This window comes from Melanerpes formicivorus, unplaced genomic scaffold (genome assembly GCF_026170545.1).
Source record: "Melanerpes formicivorus ecotype bairdi unplaced genomic scaffold, bMelFor1.0.p_v2 SCAF_2, whole genome shotgun sequence".
Taxonomy (NCBI): Eukaryota; Metazoa; Chordata; class Aves; order Piciformes; family Picidae; genus Melanerpes; species Melanerpes formicivorus.
Window position 1 is genome coordinate 53,232,235 of NW_027142354.1, and position 27,763 is coordinate 53,259,997.

Here is a 27,763-nt window from a genome sequence, read left to right on the forward strand (position 1 = left end):
TCCACAGGCTTACTACCAGGTGGCCAAGAAGGCCAATGGCATCCTGGCCTGTATCAGGAATGGTGTGGCCAGCAGGAGCAGGGAAGTCATTCTGCCCCTGTACTCAGCACTGGTCAAGCCACACCTTCAGTACTGTGTCCAGTTCTGGGCCCCTCAGTTTAGAAAAGATGTTGAGTTGCTGGTATGTATCCAGAGAAGGGCAACAAAGTTGGTGAGGGGTTTGGAGCACAAGCCCTATGAGGAAAGGCTGAGAGAGCTGGGGTTGCTTAGCCTAGAGAAGAAGAGGCTCAGAGGAGACCTTATTGCTGTCTACCACTACCTGAAGGGAGGTTGTAGCCAGGTGGGGGTTGGTCTTCTCTCCCAGGCAGCCAGCACCCGAACAAGAGGACAGAGTCTCAAGCTGTGCCATGGGAGGTTTTGACTGGGTGTTAGGCAGAAATTCTTCACAGAAAGAGTGATTTGCCATTGGAATGGGCTGCCCAGGGAGGTGGTGGAGTCACCATCACTGTAGGTGTTTAAGAAGAGCCTGGCTGAGGCACTTGGTGCCATGGTTTAGTTGATTAGATGGTGTTGGGTGATAGGTTGGACTTGGTCTCAAAGGTCTTTTCCAACCTGGTTAATTCTATTCTATTCTAAATGCTAATAGGAAGTAAAGGAACTACTGATATGAATACCTATAAATCCTAGGCTGTGCCAAATCTTGTCCTTGATTTATGCAACACTAATAGCTTGAATGTGCTTTAATATTGCCAGTGTGGAGAACAGCCTATGTGTCTCCATGCCTCCAACCCAAATTGTGGGCATACAAAAAGGTGTTTTTAAACCATGAAGAAGCAGTGGAAGAATTAAAATGTGTGATGCTAATCAGCATGGAAAAGCATTCTGTGTGTCCTTTACTTGAAGAAGAAAAGAGGATTGTTTTACATCAGTTGACTGAGTTCAGATGGCTAGGGAAAAAGCCCTGCAACACTGAGCTCTCACTTGGATGAAGGGATACCTCGGCCTGTCTTCCCTTTGTTACATAGGTTATGTTAATTTAGTCATTAAAACACTGTGGATCAAGTCCACTTCTTGACATCTAGGTGAAATCTTAGAGAAGCTGGTTCAGCTATTTCTGTTCATGAGGGGAAAAAGGAAAAGTGGCAGATTTTTGTGTGTGCTTTGTGTTTTGATGAGAGGAAAATGTAAGTAGGTACGCGAGTTTCAAGACCAAATGAAAACACAGGTGATTAAAGAGATCTGAATAACTTGAGTGTTAGTACTTGTTAAGATACTTGGAATTAGGTAATGTTGTTTGAAATTCCAACCTCTTGCTTTTTGTTACAGGTTACATCTTAAGTGTTGTGCTCCTAACTTTACCAAGGCAACACCTGGTTCGGCTTTACCTGTACTTCTTAACTGCGCTGCTGCTTTATGCTGGGCACCAAATTTCCAGGTAAGAATGAGTGGGTTAATTTCAGTTGGGAGATGAGAAAAATTGCTGGTGTTTTGTTAATACCTTGTATAAATGGGATAGGTCTGGTTTTGTGGAGGCCTTTTTTTCTATGCCAGGAACCTAAGTAGATCTTGCTGCTCTTTTGTCTTGAAAAAAAATAGAGAATTAAAGATGCAGTCAGGTGGTTTTGGTGTGTTTTCATTGATTTAAAAGGAATTTTGACCTACACTTCTCTAGAGTGTAATGTCCATTAACCTGAGGAGATAAAACACTTAACCACACAACTAAATGTGGCCTCTCATGTAGTAATGTGAGTTACTCAATGGTTTGGCTAACATGCTTTCAGCACTGGAGCATTCTACAATGCAGATGTTTTCTGACTCCTGTGACAGGAGAGAAAATAGAGATATGGAAGATGCTACAAGTAAAACAATGGTGGGATTTATTCTTAAATTCATCTTGGCTTATGTGGTATGTTTTACAATGAAAAACAAAAAGGCAGAGCAAAATGAAATACAAAAAATAAAATGCAGAGCAAGAGGCTGAAGAGCTCTTGAGTTGAACAAGACAGAGTCAATCATCTTCTTTTGGCTTCAGCTAAATCTGTTGAAAGCCAGCATAAACTGTCATGCTGACAAGAAGTTTAATTGGAACCAAGGAGAGTGCCATCACGTTAATGGTTTCACATGGGAAGTTTTGCAAATATGGACTTGAGCCTGATTTATTTTGGTGCCTGCTGATGGGAAGCATTTAAAAGTGTGGTTTTGATTGATTTCAGTGAAGTAATAGGTTCGTTATTTCTACATCAGAATGGTTGTTTTAAAGCATGTGCTGGGCTATCTTCTGCTCTGTGTGTTGCAGTTCAGGAGAGTGTTAATGAAGGTTTTGTGGTGACTTGACATGTCACTGTTGTGGCTGTCAGAGTTGCAGTTAATGATTTCCTGAATGGATGAGAGTGCAAGAGAGGAATTATGGCCTCTCATTGCCTGGGTTGGAAGGAAAGAGGGATTTTTATCATCCTCAGGGGAGTTCTGAGGTTTTTATAGTTTGTGGATGTTTCTTACAGGGCTGGAGGTTTTCTTATTAGAAAAAGCAACCTGAACATTTTTATTTCAGCAGAGGTTCTTAATTGATAAAGACTACTAGCAAATACCCATGAGATTCAGGGTCAAACACATTTGCTGCTAGAGATCTTTTTGTTACTTAAAAGGAAGGGAGAGGGTGTGGATTTTGATTGCTACATTAAAGTATAGCACAGTGTTTGGTTTTACTACCTTTCTTGTTTGTGTTTCTGTGTAATCTTAATTGACTTCTATTGCTTTGTGAGATTTGAAAGTTTTCAGGCTTCATTAAAACATCTTAGATAACTATTGCTTGGACTGTTTGGTGTATTTGCACTGAGCTTTCTCTATTTGGTACTCATGGAATGACTTAATAAAGACTTTAATTAAATCTTGCATAAACTGGCACCAAAAATATATGTAATTAAAAGATGTCTAGGATTCAAATTGTCTAGCAGTATTCCCTAGCTATTTTGCAAAGCTAATGTAGTTGCTAACAGCTTTGAGTGTGCTTACCCATTCCCTAGATAGAAGACTGACTTGGTTTGGAAGGAAGCACCATGTAAGGGGCTCTCAGCAGCAGCCATCTTTGCAGTAGCTTTTCAAAAGAATTTTTGAATCCCATTAGTTCTAGCATTAAAAATAGCAAAGTGTGGCACACAAATAAGATGTTGGTGGAGTTATTCCTTCTATTGCCAAAGCTATCCAATTCCAACTGGTGTTTCTATTTAGCAGGCGTGCAGTAGTCACATGTGCAAACTGTTTCTGAGTGGGTTTTGTTAATAGTTCAGCTTAGAGCTGAAAACTTCTGTGAGTTGCTTCCATGCAGTACCAGTTGGGATGCTATTTAAGACAGATGAAGAGGTCTCATATTGAGGCCAGTTTGGTTAATGCAAATTATAGAACAAGACCAGAATCAGCTGGCACTTATGACTTTGCAGTGTCCTGGAAATTCTGAGCTGTTGAAAGACTTCAGCTTTCAGTCCTTTTTTTCCATCCCAGAAATAGCTTGTGGTTCAGCTGCAAGTCTGGGAATATGTGAATTTTATAGTTAAGCTCTGACTTCAGACTTCCAGGTTTGTGTAACCTTGATAAATCACCTAACTTCTTCAGTGTTTGTTTCCTTATCTGCAAGACTGAGAATTACCTTGATGTGTAAAGATTGGTTAGATAATGTTTGTGAACGCTTGGAGAGTCCAAAAAGATGCTACATTTGTATGGCAGTTTGGGTAGAGATAATATACCATCTGTTTATGGTAAAAGGAGAAGTCAGCTTTAAAAATCAAAATCCTGCTGCTCCTGAGAAGGAAAATGGATGCTGGTTTTACTTTAAATGTACCTGAACAAATGCCTTGCTTAAAAGGATCATGTTTCTTTTCCCTCTTCTCAGCAATAAAACTGGGAAAAACAAATGATACAGTTGTGCAGAAAAGAAATGATGCCATTGAACACCCTGTTAATGCACAAAGAACAACAAGAATCACAACGTTATTGTATTTCATGCTTTGCAGTTTTGTTATAATTATTTCAAGTGTTCAGCCTTGGAAGAGCTTAGAATGAGAAGATGGGGAGGGAGCAAGAAACTGAGCTGTTCCTTATGGATAATCTTAAAATACACTTAGTTTTAAGGTTGTAGACATTTAGGACCTATGGGAGTATGTTTGATGTTGACAGCAGAGATTAATCAGGCAAAGTAAATGTCAGCAGTATGAGTCAATTAGGTCAGATAACCACTGTGCCTAATGTCAGTCAATTACAAAGCATATTCTTAATAACAGAAGACCTTTCTGCACTTTGAGTAACAAAAAATGGTTGTGTGTAAAGCACTGCATCTCTGCCTTTGTAGAGCATTGTTGGTCATGGCAGTCCCTGAGTGCATGTTAACAGTCCAGCAGTTCAATCAAATGAGGCTAGAAATACATCTACAGAATGAGCAGCCTGCAATCTGATCTCAGCTTTATTCTTGTATCCTAGCTTTCTAAAGTAATAATGTAGTTTCAGTCATTTCATTAACTAGTAAATAATGATGTTAGCATTCTTGTTTTCTTACATTGCTGCAGTAAAGTGAACAATTCTCGAATGTAAAAAGCTGCTGCTTAATACAGCTTTAATTGATCAAAATTGAGTGCAGGCATTTGCTCTTCTCAGCATCTTGTAAGGCACTGCAGCTGTTTGAGGCATCTTCTGATTGGTGTCTGTGCCAAAAGATCTATGTGTTTGTACTGGTAATAAGAGAATCACTGCTTTGACTTTCCTTATTCAGACATCATCTACAAATACTATTTAAAAAATTTAGGAGATGTTAAAACGTTGTTTCTGCAAGCTGCTTGGCCTAAAACTCAATTAATGAGAGTTGCTTCAGGAATTACACCAAGTACAGACCTCTGTGCCCATGACTGAATTGGGTAGACAACAGCAAGAAATGTAGCTTGAAGGAATTTGGGTCATCTCCAGGCACATTTCTGGTGCTGAAGAAGCAACAGTAAGTGCAGCTTTGTTGGCATGTCTTAGCTAAATCGTGTGAGGTCGTCTTGCTACAGTTGGTATCCTGGAGGATTTTGTCACCTAGTTCCTAACAGATAGAAGAAACTTGATGTTTTCACTGCTTTCTGTCAAGTGCTCTAGAAGCAGCCAGTGTTTTCATCACAAATTTGAGGGTGGAACATGAAATTGCTAATACTAAAAGCCATCTTCAGCATAGAATCACAGAATGGTAGGGATTGGAATGGACCTCTGGAGATTGAGTCTAACCCCCCTGCTAACCCAGGTATGCCTAGATCAGGTTCCACAGGAATGTGTCCGAGCAGGTTTTGAAAGTCTCCAGAGAAGGACACTCCACAACCTCTCTGGACAGCCTGTTCCAGTGCTCCGTCACCCTTACAGTAAAGAAGTTTCTCCTCAAGTTCAAGTGGAACCTCCTGCGTTCTAGTTTGTACCCACTGCCCCTTGTCCTTTTGCTGGGAACCACTGAAGAGAGCCCAGCCCCATCCTCATGACCCTCCACCCTTTAGATACTAATACACATTTATAAGATCCCTTCTCAGTCTTCTCTTTTCCAGGCCAAAAAGCTTCAGGTCCCTCAGCCTCTCCTTGTAAGAGAGAGATTCCAGTCTTCTAACCATCTCTCTGGCTTGAGGTTAAACTCTTCAGCATGTTTCAACTGGTGTTGTTTTTTGTGTGTCCAGTTTTCTAATGGATTATCCTGTTTGTGTCGCTGATGCTTTCAGAAAGTGCTCTCTGCAGCTTCATGTGAAATAAATAAATGCCCAACTTTGTCCCAAAACATTAGATCCGTGTGGGTGTTGGAAGGTGGAAAAGCCTCTTGTGCTTAGCTATATCTTGATAGCAAGGGGGAAAGTTCTATCTAGAACCAGTTGTCTTAGGTGCCTTTTCAAGTCCTCAGGTGTTTTTAATTGTAGGTTACAGTCTGAAGAACCTGTTTCAACACACCTCCCATATACTGTGACACTCGAAATGCTGCAGTGAGTAGGCAGGGTTGTCAGCTGTGAAGAACAGACTTTGAAGTGTTTGTTTTAGTACTTTGAGATTTATATCTCAAATTCCGAAGATGCTTTTTTTTTCCCCCCCCAAAATGGAATGTGCATACCTTAGATTAGGGTAGCAAGCTAATACTAGAAGGTATATTTCCACATTGCTGGGGAGAAGTGACTGCTTCCAGTAGCACAGTTACATATTTTTCTGCACTGAAATAAAAAGCATAGTTCTTGTATTGGTTGTGGTTTCTGCTACTGTTAGCCTTGATTTGACCACATCCGTTCCCAGTGAGCATGGCTGGCCTCACTGATATAAATAAATATGTAATAAATGCAAGTTTCATAGTTTCATTCAGGGTTGGAAGGGACCACAAGGATCATCTAGTTCCAACCCCCCTGCCATGGGCAGGGACACCCCACACTAGATCAGCCTGGACAGAGCCTCATCCAGCCTGCTCTTAAACACCCCCAGGGATGGGGCCTCGACCACCTCCCTGGACAACCCATTCCAGGGTTTCACCACTCTCATGGTGAAGAACCTCCTCCTCACATCCAGCCTGAATCTCCCCACCTCCAGCTTCATTCCATTCCCCCTAGTCCTATCACTACCTGAGATCCTGAGAAGTCCTTCCCCAGCCTTCCTGTAGGCCCCCTTCAGATACTGGAAGGCGACAATTAGGTCTCCTCGGAGCCTTCTCTTCTGCAGACTGAACAGCCCCAACTCCTTCAGTCTGTCCTCATAGGAGAGGTGCTCCAGCCCTCTGATCATCCTCGTGGCCCTTCTCTGGACACGTTCCAGCACCTCCACATCCCTCTTGTAATAGGGGCTCCAGAACTGGACACAGTACTCCAGGTGGGGTCTCACCAGGGCTGAGTAGAGGGGGAGGATCACCTCCCTCGACCTGCTAGCCACACTTCTCCTGATGCAGCCCAGGATCTGATTGGCTTTGCGGGCTGCAAGTGCACACTGAGAGCTCATGTTGAGCTTTTTGTCCACCAGCACCCCCAAGTCTCTCTCCTCAGGGCTGCTTTCCAGCCAGTCACTGCCCAGCCTGTATTTGTGCCTGGGATTGCTTCGACCCAGATGCAGGACCCTGCACTTGCTCTTGTAAGTGCCATGCCCCTGGAGCAAACAGACTCTGCTAGCTCCATGCCAGGTCAGATCAAGTGTGTCTGTCTAGCATTCCTGGCATGTGATGCAGCTAGACATGAATGACTGGACATTGTCAGCACAGGCTTAGTTGTGCCGCTTGTGGCAGAGTTGGGAGTGTCCTAACAAGGATGGAGTGGCAGCCACCCTGGGAATGGAAAAGGAAGGGTCGCTGGGGCAAGGCAGAAAAAGGCTGGAGGTCTGGGTGCAAAGGGTCATGAGTATTGCCTGCTGTCTCATGGCAGGGGATTAAGGACTCACTGGAGAATTACTGCAGTGCCGTTCAAGGATTGTTTCCTGGAAGCGCAAAATGCTTGCTTGTAGTGTGAAGCTCCCACAATTGAGTTCTATTGCTGTTATGTATCTTAGCCTGCTTGAGGGCAGAGCTGATAGATGATCACCAACAACAGAAAAATGCCTGGTCTCTCAAGGTTCTTACTTCTTTTTCTTTGGTTACCTGAGTCCACCCCTCCCAGATAGCCTTTCCTGAGAAATTACAAATGTCAGACCTTCAAGACTTATCTCACTGTAACTGTCAGTAATCTGTCAATCCAAGTGTGTACATTTAGTCCCCCCCAGAATTCCCAGGAGAGAGCTAAACTTTCAAATTGTGTTGAATAAAAGGATTAAGAAGCAACTCTCTTTCCTGACTCTGGTTCATGACAGTCGCTTTTCCTTCACACCTATTTTTTAATTCAATGCAAAAAAAGATTGCTAGGTGCAAAATACTCTTAAGCTTTAAACTGGAAAACCTCTCTGTCCAGCTTGCAAATTGTATGTTTTCACATGGAGCTGGTGAGAGAAGAAATTATGATTAGAAAGAAGAATGCTTAATAAGGACACTTAAAAATGGAATGGTGCTTAAAAGGCTTTGTCAATTAGCGGTTTCAGGCCACGCTCTGAAGAACAGCTTGTATGTCCCAAAGGATTTTTTACAGCTGTGCCAGTGAGTCTAATTACAGGTAATGCTTCTCTTGCTGAAGTCATGCCTCAGTTAGATCCTTGCATCTGTGAAGCTGCTGTAACAATAGTGTCAATACTGCTTTTTGTAATATAGGTAGCCGACTGTGACACGGACTGAAGTTGCGTGTGTGGAATGTACACACTGCTTCCTTTAGGATCAGATGGACTTTAATAGTTTGTGCCTTTATGTGTTGCAGGGATTATGTGAGGAGCGAATTGGAATCAGGATATGAAGGGCCAATGTACTTGGAACCTCTCTCTCTGAACCGCTTCATGACTGCTTTAGTAGGTAAGTGCTTTACAGATGTGTGGTGCAGGAAGGAGCTTTGCCTTATTCTCTTTATTGAAACCCATGCATGTTTTACCTCTTGGTTTCAAATTTCTCTTACCACTTTTGGTAGCTGTGATTCTTGTTAATATGCAAGAGGCATGGTGTTTCCAGCCTTTTTTCTGTGCCTCTGATTCATCCATGTTCTCATACTTGACTCTTTGAAGTATTTTCTAGGTTCGTCTGTCATACTGTGCCGCTATGATACTCTTGGACTTGCAATCAGACTAAGGAGGGCTGGGGTGTCTATAATGATCTTTAGGTGGGAAACACAGTTGAAATTACAGTAGTAATGTGAATTTGTACTGCTTTTGGCAATGTAAGTGTTGTACAAGTATTTATTTTCCTTTATGGATGAACACTGTCATTCCATTATTAAAAAAAAACCCAAACCAACCAAAACAAAAACCTGATGAAACAGATTTGTGGATGTGTGCAAAGGACCACAGGCTGCTTTTTGTTTTTTTTTTTCAAATGGAGTCCCAGGAATAGTTCTAATCAACGAGTTAAAGAGTAAGAAGTCAATACTACATTTAAATTGTGCATAATTAATGGTAGAGATGACTTCTCCACCTTTGGGCTTTCTGTGCTCTTCCTTTACCCTTTGAACTTTGACTGGAAGAGGAAAAAAAACCAGTGTTAAGGTTGGCTACACCATACCATATGCTCTGCTGAAAGGATATTGGAATACGCACACACCACGTGTGTTCTAAAATTAAGCCTGAGACAGGCTTGGAACTAAAATCTTCCTTAATTCCTTTCACTAAGATCTATGGTTTTCATCAGATTATCGACAGATTTAGTCAGCCATGTACTGTTTGCAAAACTCAGCTGCTTTCTGTTTACTTGCAGCTTCTACTGGCGGATATAAATGAGTTTCCAGTATGTTAGGTCTACCAGAATATATCCATCTCCTGTTTGCCTGCATCTTTACTTTCAAATGCAGCATTTGTCTTTGCTTTTAATATTTTGTTTTAAATAGAAATAACATCAGTAGTTTTCAAGGACAGGACAGGAAATCTTTGGATATAATTTCTTCTCTTTCCTGAATGTCTAGATATATTTTGCTGTCTTGTCAAATAACTCCAAAGTACAGACTAAAGACTTTAATCTTTAGCATGTTTGTGAGGAAAAAATGTCTAATTAGTCCTTTGACTCTCTCTCAGGTGCAATGCAGGGTCCTATGATTAAGCAGAATCTCTCAGAGAGCATCACAAAGCAGCAGGCAGGCCTGGGCAAGAAGCAATCAGGAGACACTGTGTCATTCAGTGACATTTAGTCAGAAGCCAAACTGAGAGTCAGGCCTGTTATGCTTCATCCAGTTTAATTTCCATTGAAAATAAGTGAGAAAAAGATAATGCTAATTTTTATCCAGTGAAAGTTGGCTTTGAGGCTTAACAGCATTTTGTGTAAAGATTAAATACTTTCTCAAATATGTAACACACAAATGTATTTGTCCAGTGCAATCTGCTGTGTCTCAGGGGCATGCTACACTGGACTCTGTCATCTGCATAACAAAATGAACACATGGCTGCTTTGCTCTACCATTTTCTTACATATTCTGCCAGAGTGTTGTGCTGCCAGTACTGTTAATGAAGTCACTGAGGCAGGTGCATGGGGCAGTAATGCTGCTACCAATATATCTAAGGTTCCTGAAAGTTCTGGTCAGAACTAAGGGGATGGTGTACAGTATGCCAGCCAGCTCACAATTTTAGCTTTATTAATGCTTGTATTTGTTAGAGGAAAGGCTGAGGGAGTTGGGATTGCTTAGCCTGGAGGAGGCTCAGAGGAGACCTTATTGCTCTCTACAACTACCTGAAGGGAGGTTATAGCCAGGTGGGGGTTGGTCTCTTCTCCCAGTCAACCAGCACCAGAACGAGAGGACGCAGTCTCAAGCTGCACCAGGGGAGGTTCAGGCTGGATGTTAGAAAGAAGTTCTTCACAGAAAGAGTGATTTGCCATTGGAATGGGCTGCCCAGGGAGGTAGTGGAGTCACCATCACTGGAGGTGTTTAAGAAGAGCCTGGCTGAGGCACTTGGTGCCATGGTTTAGTTGATTAGATGGTGTTGGGTGATAGGTTGGACTTGGTCTCAAAGGTCTTTTCCAACCTGGTTAATTCTATTCTGTTCTACTTTTTGAATGGGCTCTCACAGTTGTTTCTTCCCCTGCATCTAATTCAGACTTATGACTGTTGACTAGGGTTACAAATATGTCCCTAAGTGCTGGATGGAAGAAATAAAAGGTCTCTGAAGTCTGCCCCTTGGATAAGCTTTGTGAGCATGAATGTTACAAAGCTGTGTGGTTTTGGAATTGAAGCTGATGCGAAGATTTGCATTTTTTTAGAGCACAGCAATGGATTCTGTATTAACTTTAAGACATCCTGGGTTTTGCATAACAATTTAATGATGTAATCACTGAATTTGTTAAAATCAGCTTTTTAAAATTGGGATTGAAATGAAGTCAGTTTCCTTCTCCAAGTGGCTTGAGCAGCAGCTGTACTGTTCTGGTTTCTTGTTGCATGCTTTTCATTAGCTTTACAAGCTGAGAGGCTTTGGATACCTGTCAGCACCTTTTCACATATTTGTGGAGGTTTTGGGAAGGGAAGAGAATGGGCAGGAACTTAAGGCAATAGATTTCTTCCTTATTGCCTCATTCCCCAGTGGAGGAGCCTGGTGTCCTACCAGGAGGATTCCAGCTGTCAGGTTCATTAGCTGTGTCTGGCAGTTTTCAGTCCACAGCATTTCAGTTTACAGAATGCAAACATTCATCTGGATTTGCAAGTCTGAGCAGATAGCCAGAGCATTAAAATCTTTTTATGACTTGACAGGAGGTACAAACTAATTTCTTCTGACTGATCCTGCTTTGTGTGTGATGACTGACAGGGTGCATCCTCACTTGGAGATACACTATGATTTACTGCACAGAAAGATTGAACTAAGGTGCTGCTACTTCCCAGTTTAAAATGAGAAGTACCAGTCACTGGAAACTCCACTGGAGAAATTTCATGCCCTTTCTGAGGGGGTTGAGAATCAACAAGGTACATACTTCAGGAAAAGGATTTGGGCCACCAGAGAAAATGCCTCCTGTATTTTGTTTTGATAGTGAACAACTCTCCTTCCCATGACAGTGTTTAAATGGAAAAGGTGGGAAGGGTCAGAGATTTTTAGCAGGGATGACCAGCATGCTCGGCACGTCAGTACCGCAGGAAGGCAGGTTTTGCTGTTGCATGGGACTGAAGTTGGAGGTCCTGATTTTTGACTGGAGAGCTCCAGAGTGATCCCAGAGAGGGCTGGATTGTTTAACGTGGTGTTGTCGCAATATTTTATCGCAGATGATGACACTCTTAGCACATGTTGGATGCTGGTGTTTGAATCCCTTTGTGCGTGGAGCTGGGTTGCCTTAGTTACCATGACTCGCAGAAATCCTCGCATGCCGACTGTGCCAGGCTGCTGAATATTACAGCACAGCAGTGTGCTGGTGGTATCTTAAATAGGGTTGTAGCAACTTGTGTGTGGGCAGAGAACAACAAAGCAGAGGGAGAATGCTTCAGAGCTGGAGTTTGTTGAAATTCTAAAAAAGATGAGTAGAGTAACTTCCTCTGAGCCTTACAAGACCCAGTATGTTGATCATGTCTTGCTGAGACCAGGGGTGCTTGTTCTGAAAAGTGACCTGCTAACTCAAAAACGCATCTAGCAAATTGACAGTAGGACTTAAACTTGAAAGAGAACAGTGAAGAAGGAAGGACTGTGTTTGCTTAAGTAGTAGGGATTAGAGATTGCTTTCAGCTCAATTGCAGTTATTTTGAAAGCAGTCCTATCCTAAGGCAGGAAAGCAAGGCAGAATGAAAGCAAGACCCTGGCACTGCCATTTCTCTTCTTGCAGCTTCCCTTCCCAGCCCATCTAGAAGGGTTTGCAAGATCAGTAAGGTTATGTGAACACATGGAGTTAGAACTGACCTAGAGATGTTAACAGCCTTGATTTTGTTAGTCTCTGTTTTGCTTAGGCAAAAACAGAGAGAGGAAGGGTTGTGAAATGCAAACATTAGTGGAAGTAGCTCCAACGCAGCTGGGTTTAGTACTACAAGTTGTGCCTTTTGGATGTCAGCTAACATAGGTGGTGAACAGGGTTCTCCTTTAAATAATAAGCAATAAAATTTCTCATTACTGCAAAATGATGAGAGTTGTTCTTACCCAGGCACTGTGCATTTCATCCCAGTCCTGTTTCCTCAGATAACAGAGTCACTTCCAGTGGCTCTAATGGGAGCAGTTACACTGAAGTGGCCTGCTCTAGAAATACCACCCTCCAGATCTCTGGGTGTGTGGGAGAGATGGGCTCGTGCTTGTGTCCCTGCCAACTCTTAAAAGAGAATTTAGTTGTTAATTAGCTGTCACTTGCAAGCTTCAGTGATAATTTTGAGCAACTGCCTCTGGGCATGATGAAATTATTGAAGTCTCAGCTGCTGACCTGGCTGTTCTCCTGTTGCTGTTCTTGGCCAGTAATTCTCTTGTCAGTGTAAATATTGCTGCTCTAAAAGCCATTTGGGACCTCTGATTACTTTTCCGCCTAGGTCAGGATGACATAGTCATATAGGTGGGCTTCAGGAAAGCTGCTGCTATGTGTACAGATACAAAATAGACTTTCAGTTGAGCTGGGGATGTTAAAAAGATTACTTGCTGCAGATTCTCTGCATCATTCGTTCCTGGGATTTCACATTAGCCTGTGTAAGATTCTGCACGTGTTTTGGGGATACATCTCGCTCACCCGTGAAGCGCAGGCGTGTGCTTTGCATCCTCCGAAAACAGTTAACTTTTGTGACCCAGCAAAAGATGTGGGGGAGCCTGGTTTCGTAACACTCGCGTCCCAGTTAGAACTGTCACAATATGCTGGATGTTGATAACAGCGTTATGGAAAGATAACGTATTAAAAGACTCTTCTCCTGAAGGGGATAATCAGCTTGATTATAAAATCCCGTGTCGCGTTTCCAGGTCAGCTGGTGGTATGTACGCTCTGCTCCTGCGTCATGAAAACGAAGCAGATCTGGCTTTTCTCTGCTCACATGCTCCCTCTGCTGGCACGGCTTTGCCTGGTCCCTCTGGAAACCATTGTCATCATCAACAAATTTGCCATGATTTTCACCGGTTTGGAAGTTCTCTACTTTCTGGCATCAAATCTTTTGGTGCCCTATAACTTGGCGAAATCAGCGTACAGAGAGCTTGTCCAGGTAAGAGAGCAAACATACCCATTTTATTTTTCTTGGCTTGAACCCTTTTTACAGGCCAGGAATTAAAAACACTTTGTGCTCTGTGTGTAACTCATGCTTTCATAGCAAACCAGATGTGTTATTATCCATAGCATCTTCTGTCTTCACTTTATGGTAACTTAGGTGGGTGAGCAGTTAAGCTTTGCTTGGACTTTGCTTAGTCTCTCCCAAAGCCAGCCTAAGAGACAGGATTGCAGCAGAATGGGATTTATTTACTGCCTCATTAAATGAGCAACATAATCCCCAATTGCAGTAGCTGTTCATTTCAAGAAAAGGCTTCTGTAGCAAAAGTGTTTGTAATTCTTGTAGTGTTAAATTGGGAGTAACACTGAAGCTGAATTTTGGCTGTAAAAGTCACTGAGGGAATAATTTGTAACTCGTAGGCTGTTACCTCAAAGGGCTGTAGTATTTTCTTCAGAGTAGCAGCATTGCTGCTCTTTTGTTAGATGTCTCAGCTATAGAAGACTTTCTGGACATGTATCTATTTTGTTAATGCTTTGACATCTGATGCATGTTTAGTTGAAAAGACACTTTTGTTAGTGGTACAGCAGCATCACACCTCACATTTTAAATGTAGAAATAGAATACTTGAATATATGCATCCTTCTGGATATTTCAATATAAAAAGATTGATGCTTGCTTGGCCTCTGACTGCCCTGCTATTTTACCTTTCACCACTTTCTGGGTTGTTTTTTTTTTCAAACCAAGCCACTGATTTTCTGCTCTCCAGTCCAGAAGCAGTCTGAAAACTAACTCGTTAAGCTCTTTCAAAGCCTCCTTTAAAGCTCTTCTTTGCTGTCATATGTGTCATACACAAACAAAAACTTGGCAGCAGTAGGTGTCTGGTGTGCCTGGGTCTCAGCCTGTCACGTTGATCATTACTGTCTTGTTATTTATCTTCTATGTAATTGGTCTTTGGAGCAGGATTATCCTTCTGTGCTTGTACAGTACCTAGCATGGTCTGATCTCATCCAGCACTAGCTTGTAGATTTGCTGATTAATTCAGCAAATGTTAATTTCTGAAGAGCTTGTGCCTCTTCACCTGTGTTCCTCAAACAGGGCAGAAGAAAATAACTGGTTTGTAGTGTGTTTATGTAACTGGTTTCCACTCTACTACAAATTAAACATAGTATGTTTATTCCAGGTGAGGCTGTAGCTGTTTTACCTTGAATATTTTCCTACTTGTATTTCCATTGCTCCAACTTTGTCTTGTTACTAGTTTTCAGTGAGGCTTTTGGCATGGTGTTTGTGAGTTTACTACTATTTTAGGCTAGATTTGATTGCTGTTTTGATATCAGTGCCAAAACTTAGTGAATATTGGGATGTTAAAGACCAGGAAGGTTGCCTGAGACAACTCCTAACAGGTGGCCGAAGTAGCTTTTTGTCTGTGTATTTCAGACTGTGGCTAATTGTATAATTAAAGAGTAGGTCTAGAACCATGGCTGTCTACTTGCAGCAGAAGATGCTGAAATACCTCATGGTTATGAGTCTACATTATGAGCATAGCATGACCCTTTTCCACTGTGGTGGAACACTCTGCCAGGAGCTGCATGGGATTGCTTGCGTTGGTCTCAGGCCAAGGGAGTCCCCCTGAGGGCAGATGCACTTGCTTCACAAGTCTGTGTGCAGAGCTAAAAGCTGGAGCTTGGCAGCTTATCCCTGCCAGCAGCATATTGTTTGTTGATCAGCCACATACTGCAGCAGGCCCCGTGAATGTAATGTGCCTCATGCTTGTCATGAAAGACTTAAGTAGGCAGCTATTTAAGCTAAGATTTGCTAGCTGTTATGGATGTATGTCATTGTGGGAAGCAGGTGATAAAGAAATGGTAGTTGTCAGGGATTTCCTTTTGGCCTTTCCTATTAAATCCAGCTATATGGAGTTCCAGCTTCTTGGAAATGATTGAATTGTGACTTTGTTTTTGTGTTACAAAAGAAGCAATTTGGGCTTCAGAGTCTTTTGAAATAACTCTTAAGCATGAATTTCAAAGTACTTGATGGATTAAGACCCATCATATGTTCTTTCTGAGGTACTTAGACATAACATGTCTGAGGTATTAAGTTTTTCCTTAAACAGTTGAGCAGAGCAGATGTACTGTGCTGAAGTGATGTGGCTCATATTTCACTATCTAGTGTGTGCAGTGACTTGGCAGTAGCTATAGAGACAATAGCATTGCTGTGATTTAAGCTGGGCAGAAGGGTCTGAAACGGTGGTGCATGGCCGGGATGCATGTCCTCATCCCTCCGGCTGTGAGCAGGCTGCAGTGAGCAGCTCCCAGCCACTCATTCATAGGGAGGAACATTCAGCTGCTCTGATAGTTGCTGCACAGTCAGGTACTTGTCTGTGCTTCAAGACAGTGGTAATACATTACTGTTGAACCTGGGCTCACCCTTTCTGTAGTTTGATGTACCTCTCCTCTTGGGATGGTTAATGCCATGTTAATTATTCTTAGCTTCCTTCTGGCTATGCTGTTGACTCTGGTTTTGTTATCAAATCACCAATAATATATTGTATTTTTCTCTCTTGCCCAGGTGGTGGAAGTGTATGGTCTCCTGGCTTTGGGGATGTCTCTGTGGAACCAGCTGGTTGTCCCAGTTCTTTTCATGGTGTTTTGGCTTGTCTTATTTGCTCTTCAGATCTATTCCTATTTCAGTACCCGGGACCAGCCTGCCTCAAGAGAGAGGCTTCTCTTCCTCTTCTTGACAAGGTAACTGACTAATCTGCAAATAGCCCATTTTCTGTTTTGACTGTCTTCTGAAATGAATGTGGCTGCTTTTTTAGAGACTAGATAAATAGATTGCCTTTGTTGCATTTGAATACTCAACAAATATTTGTCCTTATCAGAATGGCCGTATATGGAAGCTCTGTTAAGCTTGTCCTTTGGGGAAATGGATCCCATTGAAAACAGAGCATAAGCAGACCTATGGGAGGGTTACCAAAGAAAGCAAAATACTCTTTGGATGAGGGCATATCTGTAATTTGAGCTTTGGTCCTGAAGTTGTTTGCAGTATACAGATTGGCTTGAAGTCTGAGATATTTTAACTGAAGTTCATTCCAACTGATATCTTGCCCATGATTGTGTTGCTTTCTGAGCCCTTTATGTCTTGTTTCTTCATTTTGGTGTGGAACACATTCTTGAGGTCATTCAAACAGCTGAAGCAGCCAACTCTCAACTAACTTTTGAGTCTAGTGGTTAATTTAGCAGAGCTGTAAAGGTCTAACAGATAGCAAATTCCCAAAAGCTTTGTAAAAACTCATGGTAGGGTAAAGGTGAGTGGCCTGTGTTAGTGCTTTTATTGAGAGAGAGGCAACATATGAGGGATTCTTCTGGCTGGCCCCTCCATGCCTTTGCTGCTGGTAATACCAAAGGAAGTGGGAATGTAAGGCAGAGAGGAACTGGGTGTGTTGCAGAAGCTGGATTAGGCAAACGAGATAGGGTAACAGTGGGATGGGGAGAAAGTAAGTAATGGTTGTCTGAACACACAGGTTATGTAGGACATTATTTGGAGATGATACATCATTAGTTGTCCTGGTTGGGTAGAAACTTGTCTGAGTAACTTGCTCATCACTGCAGTGTTCCTGTCAGATGTTCCCATTGCTTAGCTTTTTCATGCCTCTGTGTGTGTATATCTATGGTGCTATAGTGTAAGCTGTCAAAAGTCATTATCATTAAGGAGAAATGCCAGAGAATTTATTTCATGTAGTAGTAAAATTGATTACAGCATCACACTGCAGTATGTAAGAGCACTGATGATTATTATTACCTGGTTAACTAAACCATTGGTGTCTGAAGTTTTTCTTCTCATTCATCTCTGCTGCAATTATAGTTTTGCTACAATAGAGTACTGCATTTAGCAGTTGGAGCTGGGGGAGGCTATCCTCTTCCCTTGTAAATAGGTTGACTTTATTCCTAGACCAAATTGTTAGATTTGCCAAAACAGGGAACTTGCTTTGCAGACTTGCATTGGCTTGATCTGAGTGAATGTACATACTAACTGATCTCTGAAGTTCTTCCTACAATAGGAAAAATGCACAAAAACTATGCAAACGTTCTCAGTGTTCCCAGCTCTGTCACAGTAGAGAAATAAGCAATGCCTATTTATCTTGAAAACTACAAACTCAAGTAGTACCAGTAATGAATAGCCTTTTATCCTTCAGGAGGGAGCCAAAGTAACTTGTCAGTCCAGTTAATAGTGAAGTGCTGTCTGTTTAACAAATTGGAATAAAAAATGTGCTCTTCCACGAAAGTGAGTGAATTCTACATGTGCTCTTTAAGTGTAATGATTGCTTAAAATAGTGTGGCTGGAATTCAGGTGAGAGGAAGTGGGGTATGCAGAAAGCTGTGTCCAGTTTTCCTGAAACCATCAGAGCTGGCTGTGCTGGATCAGACCAAATCCTGATCTAGCCTAGGGTCTGTTTTCCAACAGTGGCCCTAAATGGGTGCCTGGAAAGGTACCCATCCGGTCCCACATTCCCCCCTTCCAGTATCTGAAGGGGGCCTACAGGAAGGCTGGGGAGGGACTTCTCAGGATCTCAGGTAGTGATAGGACTAGGGGGAATGGAATGAAGCTGGAGGTGGGGAGATTCAGGCTGGATGTGAGGAGGAGGTTCTTCCCCATGAGAGTGGTGAAGCCCTGGAATGGGTTGTCCAGGGAGGTTGTTGGGGCACCGTCCCTGGAGGTGTTTAAAACCAGGCTGGATGAGAGTCTGGTCAGCCTGATCTAGTGTGGGGTGTCCCTGCCCATGGCAGGGGGGTTGGAACTACATAATCCTTGTGGTCCCTTCCAGCCATGACTGATACTATGATACATGCACCTCCAACTGTCAGCCTGCATTAGTTGAATAGGATTAATATGCCGTCAGTAGCCCTCAAAAGATTTCCATCAGTTTGTGCTTTCTGCCCTTGAACTTGTGTCATTTGAAAGATCCTGAGGCAAGGAGTTTCACAGCTTAACTTGGTCTAGATGATGAAAAAATCCATTTTGATTGTTTGAATCCATAGTTTGATTGAATGACCTCTATTCATGTGTTGGGGCAGGGTGGGGGAAGACCAAACAGTTCTTTTTGGTTTTTTTTTCCTCTCTTTTTTTTTTCCTCTCTTTTTTTTTCCTCTCTTTTTTTTTCCTCTCTTTTTTTTTCCTCTCTTTTTTTTTCCTCTCTTTTTTTTCCCTCTCTTTTTTTTTCCTCTCTTTTTTTTTCCTCTCTTTTTTTTTCCTCTCTTTTTTTTTTCCTCTCTTTTTTTTTCCTCTCTTTTTTTTTTTCCTCTCTTTTTTTTTCCTCTTTGAAACTGACAGTAGTACAGATCTATTCTAGCTGTACTGGAAAGCTCTTGCTTGTATGCTTGCCGTTTAAAAACCACTCTGTACATTTCATTGTCCTTGCCTCTACTCTCAAAACCTTTACCGCTAGTGTGTAACTGCTGTGATTTTGGAGAAGCCTTGAAGAGTTCAGCTCTTTGGGATAATTTACAAACTTGTGCTTGACACATAAACAACACTGGGAGCTCCCCAGGCTTCTCTTTGAGCTCTTAAGCTCCTCTGGGACACTTGCACACTAGATCATCTGGAATTAAGTTTAGGAAGGGTAATGAAACTACTTTGACAAAAAAGGATTGGGCATCAGGCAAAAAGGCAGGATTCTTCATTTCTGATAATATTTTGAAGCAAAACTTAGTGTTCCTCAAATATTCTTCAGAAGTATCTGGTTTAAATACTGTTATTTCTCACTCCCTTCTCTGGGAGGAACATCTAAAAGCTTTTCCAGCCCTGCTTGATTTGGTAAACAGGCAGAATCTGATGGCTGACCAGAAGCACTGCAAATAGTATATACAAACACATCAACGTTTTCTGCTGTAAAATACTTTCAAAGGAGATTTCCTGTTAACACAGTCATTAGAAGAGACAAAGTAAATGTCTCTTGGACAAGTTTTGTTTATTTTTGAAGCATGTGCTTCCTCAAAATTCTTCTGTCAGAGTGCTGGACTAGTTCACTCTCCAGTTGGTTAATTTAAGGACATGTTTTTGATCACCATGATTTCTCTCAAAAGAGCAGGTGAAGAAAGATTATTTATTTTCTCTTTAATGAATGTTGGTGTTGAGCTATTACCTTGGATTAGGTATGTGAGGATTTCCAGATGTGTAATCCCTCTCTGACAGTTGTTGGGTTTTTTATTTTTAACCTAGTGCTGGGGCATGCAGGTGCATTGGTAGGCGCTCCCCTTGTTGTGGCAAGTCGTGTTTCAGAAGCCAAAGTACTCTCTGAGACTTGGGCTGCTCCAAGTATGGTAGTGCCAGGGTCAGCAGAAGAGCAGCCCTAAGGTGAGGGAGCTAAAGTAATGATACCATTCTTAGCATCATCCAGTGTATTCTGGGGTCTCAGCCTTTGGGACTTCTCGCTAGCATAAGAGAGGAGGTAGCCAGCTGAGGGGGGATATTCTTGACTGTCTTATTTTGCTGCTTCTGGCTCAGCCGTTTGAAAGACAGATGATGCCTGCCTGAGCCTGATGTGAACACTACCAAAAAGCCCCAGGCTCCAAACCGTGTCATTTTGATGTTTGTTTGCACCATTGTGGACCTGAGTGGAAAGTGCCGTAGTGAATCCATCTTCAAATCAGTGTTTCTGGTAGCTGGCTAAAATTTCAGCGCGTAGCCCTGGGCTGCGCCTGTGGCTGACAGGTTGGACTTGAGCTATGGAAACGCTATGGCAGCAGGACAGTGCCACCGTGTGGCACAGGCTGCAGGGGGATCGGACAAACAGCGCAGCTCCAGCTCCAGCCAGAAGGCAGCATCAGCTGTGGAGCTGAGGTGAAGTTGTGTCTTGGAAAGAAGTGACAGAATACTTTTTCATAGGAGGGTTTCGTGGTGGTGTAGAGCCTTCAATATTTTCATTAAACCCATCCAGTTTTGCTTTGAAACCAGCGTGCACTGTTAGCAGGGCAAGGGGAGAGTTCATTATATTGCTTCTAATTGATGGACCTTTTCTTTTTGCTTTTCCCCCTCTCTCCTCCCAGTATTGCTGAATGCTGTAGCACTCCATACTCACTCCTGGGCTTGGTCTTCACAGTCTCTTTTGTTGCTTTGGGAGTTCTGACTCTCTGCAAGTTTTACTTGCAGGGTTACCGAGCATTCATGAATGATCCTGCTATGAACAGGTAAGTACCTTGTTATGCCTAGGGTCTATAAAGAAGCAGACAAAAAGGGTTTATGTGGAAATATACAGTTGAATTGCAATTTTTTAACTTAAGAAGTCTTGGGTCTCCTTGACAGCCTTCTGGTATGGCAGTTTGCATTGGAAGGATTTGAGATGAAAACACAGCTTGTCACGGACTTCTTGGGAGGTGGTTCATTTCTGTAACAAATTCAGGGCTGTTAGTCAGGATTTAAAATTGCACACTTTGATTGTCTTAGTGCTTTCATTTACATGAGTCACTGTAAAATTCTCAAGTGCTTGGAGAATGCAAGCGCTTCACATTTCCATTTTCTCATTTACTGCCGTTTGCCCTGTAGTCATGTGTGAAACATTACTAATCTGTGAGGCTTAAAACACAGCATTGTATGGATTGCCCATGAATTACTGTGGGAAATAGGCAAATAGAGAAACTGCCTCTTCTAAATACTTGCCCCAGCTTGTCCAACATGAAATTGGGATCCTAGGTATGACACTCTTGTTCCTAGTTATTTCAGCCTTTAACTCTGTAGGAAATGCAGACCGTATGCAAAAGAATGGTTTAGATTTCAAGATGTGGAAGAAAAAAACAGTATAAATCAGAATCAGTGTTACTCAGGAGCAGTATACATAAAAATATCTCTTGAGGAAGCATGTGGTGCTGGCTGATTTGTGCTTAACTGCATCAAATACTGGTGCTAAATTGTGCTCCTTGGAGGTATTAAATTCATGCTGAGGTTTCAAGCCAAAAAAGAAGTAGACAGCTGTATTTGGTATGGGTACAGAAATGATGTATTGTTTATTACTGTTATTATTGACATCAGGAAAAGCTCAAACCAGTGACATTTGAAGGGTTGTGGCAGAAACAGCTTATTTCCTGGTGTTTCTAAATGTATTTTTGAGCCAATGTTGGCACACAGTAAAATGTGATTGTTTGTTCACTGTGTTACCTGCAGGGGAATGACTGAAGGAGTCACACTCCTGATCCTGGCTGTGCAGACAGGTTTGATTGAGCTCCAGGTTGTGCATCGGGCATTCTTACTCAGTATTATTCTTTTTATTGTGGTGGCATCCATACTTCAGTCCATGCTGGAAATTGCTGATCCCATTGTCTTGGCATTGGGAGCCTCAAGGGACAAGTAAGAGATTGTTTTCCTAACCTTAAAGTTACTCAATCTCATTTTAGGAGGTGATAAACTAGTAATTGATGGCATGATTTGGATTTTTAGTAGCTTGTAAAGTTACTCTGCCTTTTCTTTGTGCTGATTTATGTTCTAGTCTATATTCTCTAGTTTTTGCTCTATCCTACTCCCTCAAGGGCACACAGTAGAACTTTCCACCATGCTGTATGCTGGCAGACAGGGGTGAAGCGACTTTAGCTCAGTTAAACCAATCCAGGACTCTACTGCCTGTGGTCTCCCCATCCACACTCAATTGTGTGGATTTGCAGAATGGCTTTGCTTAACTTCCTCTGCAGTTGGGTAGGTTTCCCTCTAATGCAGTGGTCTCAGACGAATACTGAGGATGGAAAGCTTCTGGGAGTGACCTTTTGTTAAATACTGTAAAACTTAGACTTTTGTGAGGCTGTGATCCCAAAAGGATAGAGACTGCTGGCAGAGAGCAAGAGGTGGAAGGTTTGCATTAGTGTACCAGATGTTCTGATCATGAGGGCTGGTTGTTAAGTTAAATTTGTGGTTTGAAGACTGTATTGCTATCTGGTGTGCTTGTATTAATCTGTTTATATCTGTTAATTGTTTGTGTCTTCTCCCTTTCTGTAACCTGTAAGTGAAGAAATAAAAGAGAAGGTTTATTGTATAGAGAGTTTATTTAGCTTAGAGACTACTTGAGCCAGTGTGTTCTGCCTGCAGCAATATTAACCTCAGCTATATTAACAGAGTGAAAGGGAGTAGAGCCAGGATATGAGTGTCTGCCCAGTTTTAAACAAGCACTGTGTGGTGATAAAGAGTTTTAACTGTCTTCTGCCGAATCTTCCAAGCAGTTCTAAATCAACTGGGGTCATGATAAATTCCACTTCAGCTTTCCCTTTCTCCTTCACTCAAAGACACAAAATTACAGACCTCATAGTAGTGTTCTGATGTTTCTTCAGATTGCATTAAATGAGCCAGTTTCAGCTGCTCTCCTGTGCCCCCAGTACTTTCACTTTTCCAGAGCTAAATGAGGTTAAAATACAACCTGAGGAGTGTGTAGAGGTAGTACAGTAAATCACTGGAGATATTCTGAAAGCCATCACAAATGGGTATGTGTAAAAAGATGGATGGTGTGTTTAGGCTGAGGAGGAGATTAAGAAGAGGTAAATGATAAGAGCAGAGTAAGGACTGGCAGAGATGAATGTCCAAGTCTTGATGCATTTCCTCTTTTGTGATCCCTGAATTGGGGAATGTACTTGCGAGGGCAGCGTGGTTACATCTGGTGATGAAAGGAAGTGTCATTGCCCCATGCTTATTAGCAAACAGAGTTGTCATAGGTGTGAAATCAGGAAGAACTCTGTTTACATAGAAAAGTGGACAGACAGTTACATATGTAATAATTTTCTTTATTTTAAATGATTTTCATCTGAAGCCTTCAGTATCTCGGGTACTTAGTCAAGCCGCAGACTTGACTCATTGTGACAATTATCTTTCTATTGAAAACAGCAAAGGTCAGACGAGGAGCAGCTTATCACGCTGTACGTGTTACAGGCATGCCTGCTGGGAATGAGGCTGCCTAAGTAAAACAGAAACTCTTTGCAACGTTTTAAAGCCTTGAGCAAACATCTAATGTGCCTACATCCAGCAGTGAGCCTAGTCTTATTCTGACACTCAAATTTGACTTGAAATATAAAAGCCTGTTGTGTTGTTTGCAGGAGTCTGTGGAAGCACTTCCGAGCAGTCAGCCTCTGTTTGTTCTTGCTCGTGTTCCCTGCGTACATGGCCTACATGATTTGTCAGTTTTTCCACATGGATTTCTGGCTGTTGATCATTATCTCCAGCAGTATTCTAACTTCTCTTCAGGTAGGAATGTTAGCCCTGTAGTAACTGTGAAGCTCTGCGTTAACTATGATCCTTTAACTGTAGGGGGTGGAAATACTTGATGGGAGAACAGGGATGATAAAAGGGCAGAAGTACAAGATGCCATTTATGTATTTATCTAGTTAGTAAGGACCTATATCTGAGGCTAAAGATCTCCTAGGGGTGGGATGACAACAGGGATGAATGGAAGTCTATTTCCAGTTATAAAGCCAGAAGGCTTTTGAGGGCATAAAGGTCACCATTAAAAGTTAAGTTTGTTTTTTTTCCAGAGCAGTCATTTATGTATTGTTACTTAGCTGTGGCTCTTTGAAAGTAATTTGATCTTCAAAGCAAGTGGTCTAAATATGGGAAATGTTTTGTGCTGTGACAATTTGTTACAACTTTTTGTTGTTGTTACTAAATTTACGAAACCCCTTGCATGATGCTCACTTTTGTTCAGTCAACTCGGCTATCTTCTGGACTCAGGAGAGTACAGAAGGAGAAGTACTTAGGAACAAGCCTAAATGCTTTATGAGAAAGTGACTTTTATTTGTCTTGAAGTTCAGCAGCAATGTGACTACTTTGGGGATTGCCTGCCCTCTGTCTGGTTTGGGAGCATTGTGTGTGCAAAGCTCAGTGCCACTGCTGAATGACTTAAGCTCCAGTTCAGAATCGAATGCTGAGCTTGTGGTTTTGCACTGTGTTACAGGTTCTAGGGACACTCTTCATTTATGTTTTGTTTATGGTGGAGGAGTTCAGGAAAGAACCAGTAGAAAATATGGATGATGTGATTTATTATGTGAATGGCACCTACCGGCTGCTGGAGTTCCTCGTTGCGCTCTGCGTGGTGGCGTACGGCGTCTCGGAAACCATCTTTGGGGAATGGACTGTGATGGGTTCTGTCATCATCTTCATTCACTCCTATTACAATGTGTGGCTGCGGGCCCAGCTGGGCTGGAAAAGCTTCCTTCTTCGCAGAGATGCTGTGAATAAGATCAAATCACTGCCCGTTGCCACCAAAGAGCAGCTGGAGCAACACAACGATATCTGTGCCATCTGCTACCAGGTAAGGACAGAAGTGTTGAAGGGTTGACTTGGAACTGAAATACCTCTAGTTCAGTCTGCAGCTAATAAATAAGTTACTTTACTCATGTTTTTAAGGAGTAATATTGTGCTTGAGAAGTCACTTGAATTACCCAGATTTCTGCTTTATGTGAATTGATTTGGAGCAGTGGCATGTGGATAGTTTTTATGAGTAGAGATAGTTTGCATGTGTTTAAGCTTTCATACTGTTTTTTCTCCAGTTACACAGCAGACTATGTGCTTGAGCTTTGAAACTTCTCATGTTTGGGTTGAATTGGTCTCAGTGGTAACAGCAAATGTGCCCTTTCTTCATTTGTGGAAGACTGTTGCTGAAGGACAATGTGTAGCCAGTAGCTTTCTGCTCTTGTTCCATCAAAGCAGCTCAGTCTCTCAACATAGTTACCTCAGTTTTAGGACAGAAACCTAATTATTGAAAGGTTAAGGGTCTTTGAAATCAATGCTGAAGGTAGTATCTTTATCACACCAAAATCCTTCTCTGACAGAAATTGTAGTTCTGTATGACAGTGAAAAAGGTCCACCCTAACATTAGTTGTGTGTAGTCAAAGTCACACTTGCTGCAGATTCTTTGAAGAGCAAAACTGCTGGTGCCGGGCGGAATGACAGCATTTGAAACACCAGCCAGTAATGTTTGGGTCTCAGCTGACAGGGTTAGGGTGTTACTTCATTTTTGGTTTGCTGTTGTTACATGCTGTTTCTGCCAATGCTGGTTTTAACTTTCGCAATGGTTTTTAAAGCCAACTAATCCTGTGACTTTCATCCTACAAAAGCTTTCACTTGCATGTAATAATAGCTTTCAAACAAAGCTTTTTGCCTCCTTTCTAATCCCTGTAATATAAACAGCCAGACATGGCCTGAGTTTGAATTTTGGATGTGTTTAAATGTGAAAGCATGTTGGTATGAAGGAAGAAACATTCTCTTACTTGTGTGTGGACTATCTCTGTCTCCTCTGTCACTAATGTTGGATCTATGGGGGGAGAGGAATGGGCTACATGTAATACAATCTTCCTTTTTTGTGTCTTTCAGGATATGAAAACTGCTGTAATCACACCATGTAGCCATTTTTTTCATGCTGGTTGTCTTAAGAAATGGCTCTATGTGCAAGAAACCTGCCCTCTGTGCCACTGCCAACTTAAGAGCCCTTCACAGCTACCAGGACTGGGACCAGAGCCAGTTCAACAGCCAAATCCTAGTGCAGAGCAAAATACCAGAGCTGGAGATGCAGCTGAATCCCCTGGTATTGAACATGACAATGGGCCAAGTGAGAAAGACAGCCCTAGCCAGAGCAATGAACATGTTGCTGATGAACAGGACAGCTTGGAGACCTCCACTCAGATGGAGAAGTCTCCAAGCATGGACAGTGACCCAAGCCCATGTGAGGCCAACCAGGGAGCAGCTTGTGCTGCAGAACTAATTGCAGCCCCCGAGGGGTGTGCTGCTCAAAATCTGAGGGTTTGTGTCCAGCTCTAAGGTGAGAGAGGATCATGTGGGAACAAACACTTTTCAGAGATCCAAGTCTGACTCAGAAGAAAACCTGTCCTTCCACAGCTGTGAAAGAAATTTAGCTCTTAATGCTGGTCATAATGTGACCTCCCATGCTGACTTTCTATGGGCCGCTTGGTAGTGGTAACTCCAGTGAGATGTAGTAGATGACTCCAGAAGCTCTCTGAACTGTGGGCATAGGAAGGATGTCTGGAAATAAATTGCAGTGAAAGAGTGTTTTCAAGACACAGGTGAGGGCTAAGAAGAGCGAGAGGTCTGTGAGAGGTTGTAGACAGCTGGACAGAACGCTTAGCTCGGAAGAGTGTCGCGTACGGCCATGACCAGGGTACCCCAGAGGGTTCAGTGCAGCGAGTTGCTCGTCTCTGACCGAGCTGCAGCTTGGGTTGCTGGCAGAATCTTTTTATGGCACGTAAGCAAAACTCAAAAAGATACAACAGCAGCGGTTGTACTAGAAGATGAAAGCACTCTTTAATATGTCGTGTGTATGCTTTGGGTGTTCTTGGTGGGGCAGTTGCATTTGAATTCATGTAATCTATAGTGACTCTTGACTTTTATGATGGAGTCTTCAACATTTTGATGTATATGAAACTTTTGCTAATAATGGGCACAGGTCCTGGGCCGCATGAAGTAAACTGAAGCTCTCGTGAACACTTTGACCTCCGCTGCCGCCTGCGGGAGGAAAGTGGGATGAGTTTTAGGGCACGGATCGAGGCCTCGCCGTACTGTGCTGTGTAATGTTTAATTCTTGCAGCTGAATTAAAACAGTATTAAACTCTGGCGATATTTGCACTTTGGGAATGAGTACATTACTGTGTATGATCAGACTCCGCAAATGCCACTTTTAAAGCTGTTAATAGGTTTGCACCTTTCTTTTGGGGTTGTTTTGGCTTATTTTTGGTTTTTTTTCCTTTGACAAGGACATGTCCATACTTAAATTTTTACATGCATCATGGCTTCGAGTAGAATTAGGGACTGGGGTGGGGAAGTAGGTGGGAATAGGGGGCAGGCAATTTTTTTATGTGAATTTTGATATGAAGAGAAATTAGTCCTTTATTTATACGGTAGGCTTGACTCAAAGTGTTTTTCAAAGTCGGTATTCCTAATGTGAAATGTGATACTATTTTATTTTTAGTAGTAAATTTGGATGTAGACTGACAGACATAGCTGAATGTCTTAATAAATTACATTTGAAGATTTTTACACCTGGTTCTGTGATTCTTGTATTGGAATTCCTAAGCACGCGTTGAGAGGCTGTCCGGCAGTAGTTGCTCTCTGTTCCCCTTGGAGGTTAGGGGAAC

At 42.2% G+C, this 27,763-nt stretch overlaps 1 protein-coding gene across 3 annotated transcripts in view; it reads left to right on the forward strand.

Annotated features, from left to right (window-relative positions):
• The window catches only part of RNF145 (ring finger protein 145), a 50,083-nt gene extending 22,418 nt beyond the window's left edge, over positions 1-27,665 (forward strand). For all 3 annotated transcript variants that reach the window (XM_068161365.1, XM_068161372.1, XM_068161377.1), the window contains exons 3-11: positions 1,327-1,435; positions 8,301-8,392; positions 13,417-13,652; positions 16,221-16,396; positions 20,699-20,839; positions 21,810-21,992; positions 23,717-23,864; positions 24,571-24,927; positions 25,989-27,665. In XM_068161365.1, coding sequence (XP_068017466.1) covers positions 1,327-1,435; positions 8,301-8,392; positions 13,417-13,652; positions 16,221-16,396; positions 20,699-20,839; positions 21,810-21,992; positions 23,717-23,864; positions 24,571-24,927; positions 25,989-26,432 — 1,886 coding nt within the window. In that variant the 3' untranslated portion in view covers positions 26,433-27,665. The remainder of the gene's footprint in view (positions 1-1,326; positions 1,436-8,300; positions 8,393-13,416; positions 13,653-16,220; positions 16,397-20,698; positions 20,840-21,809; positions 21,993-23,716; positions 23,865-24,570; positions 24,928-25,988) is intronic.
• Positions 27,666-27,763: the final 98 nt, after the last annotated feature.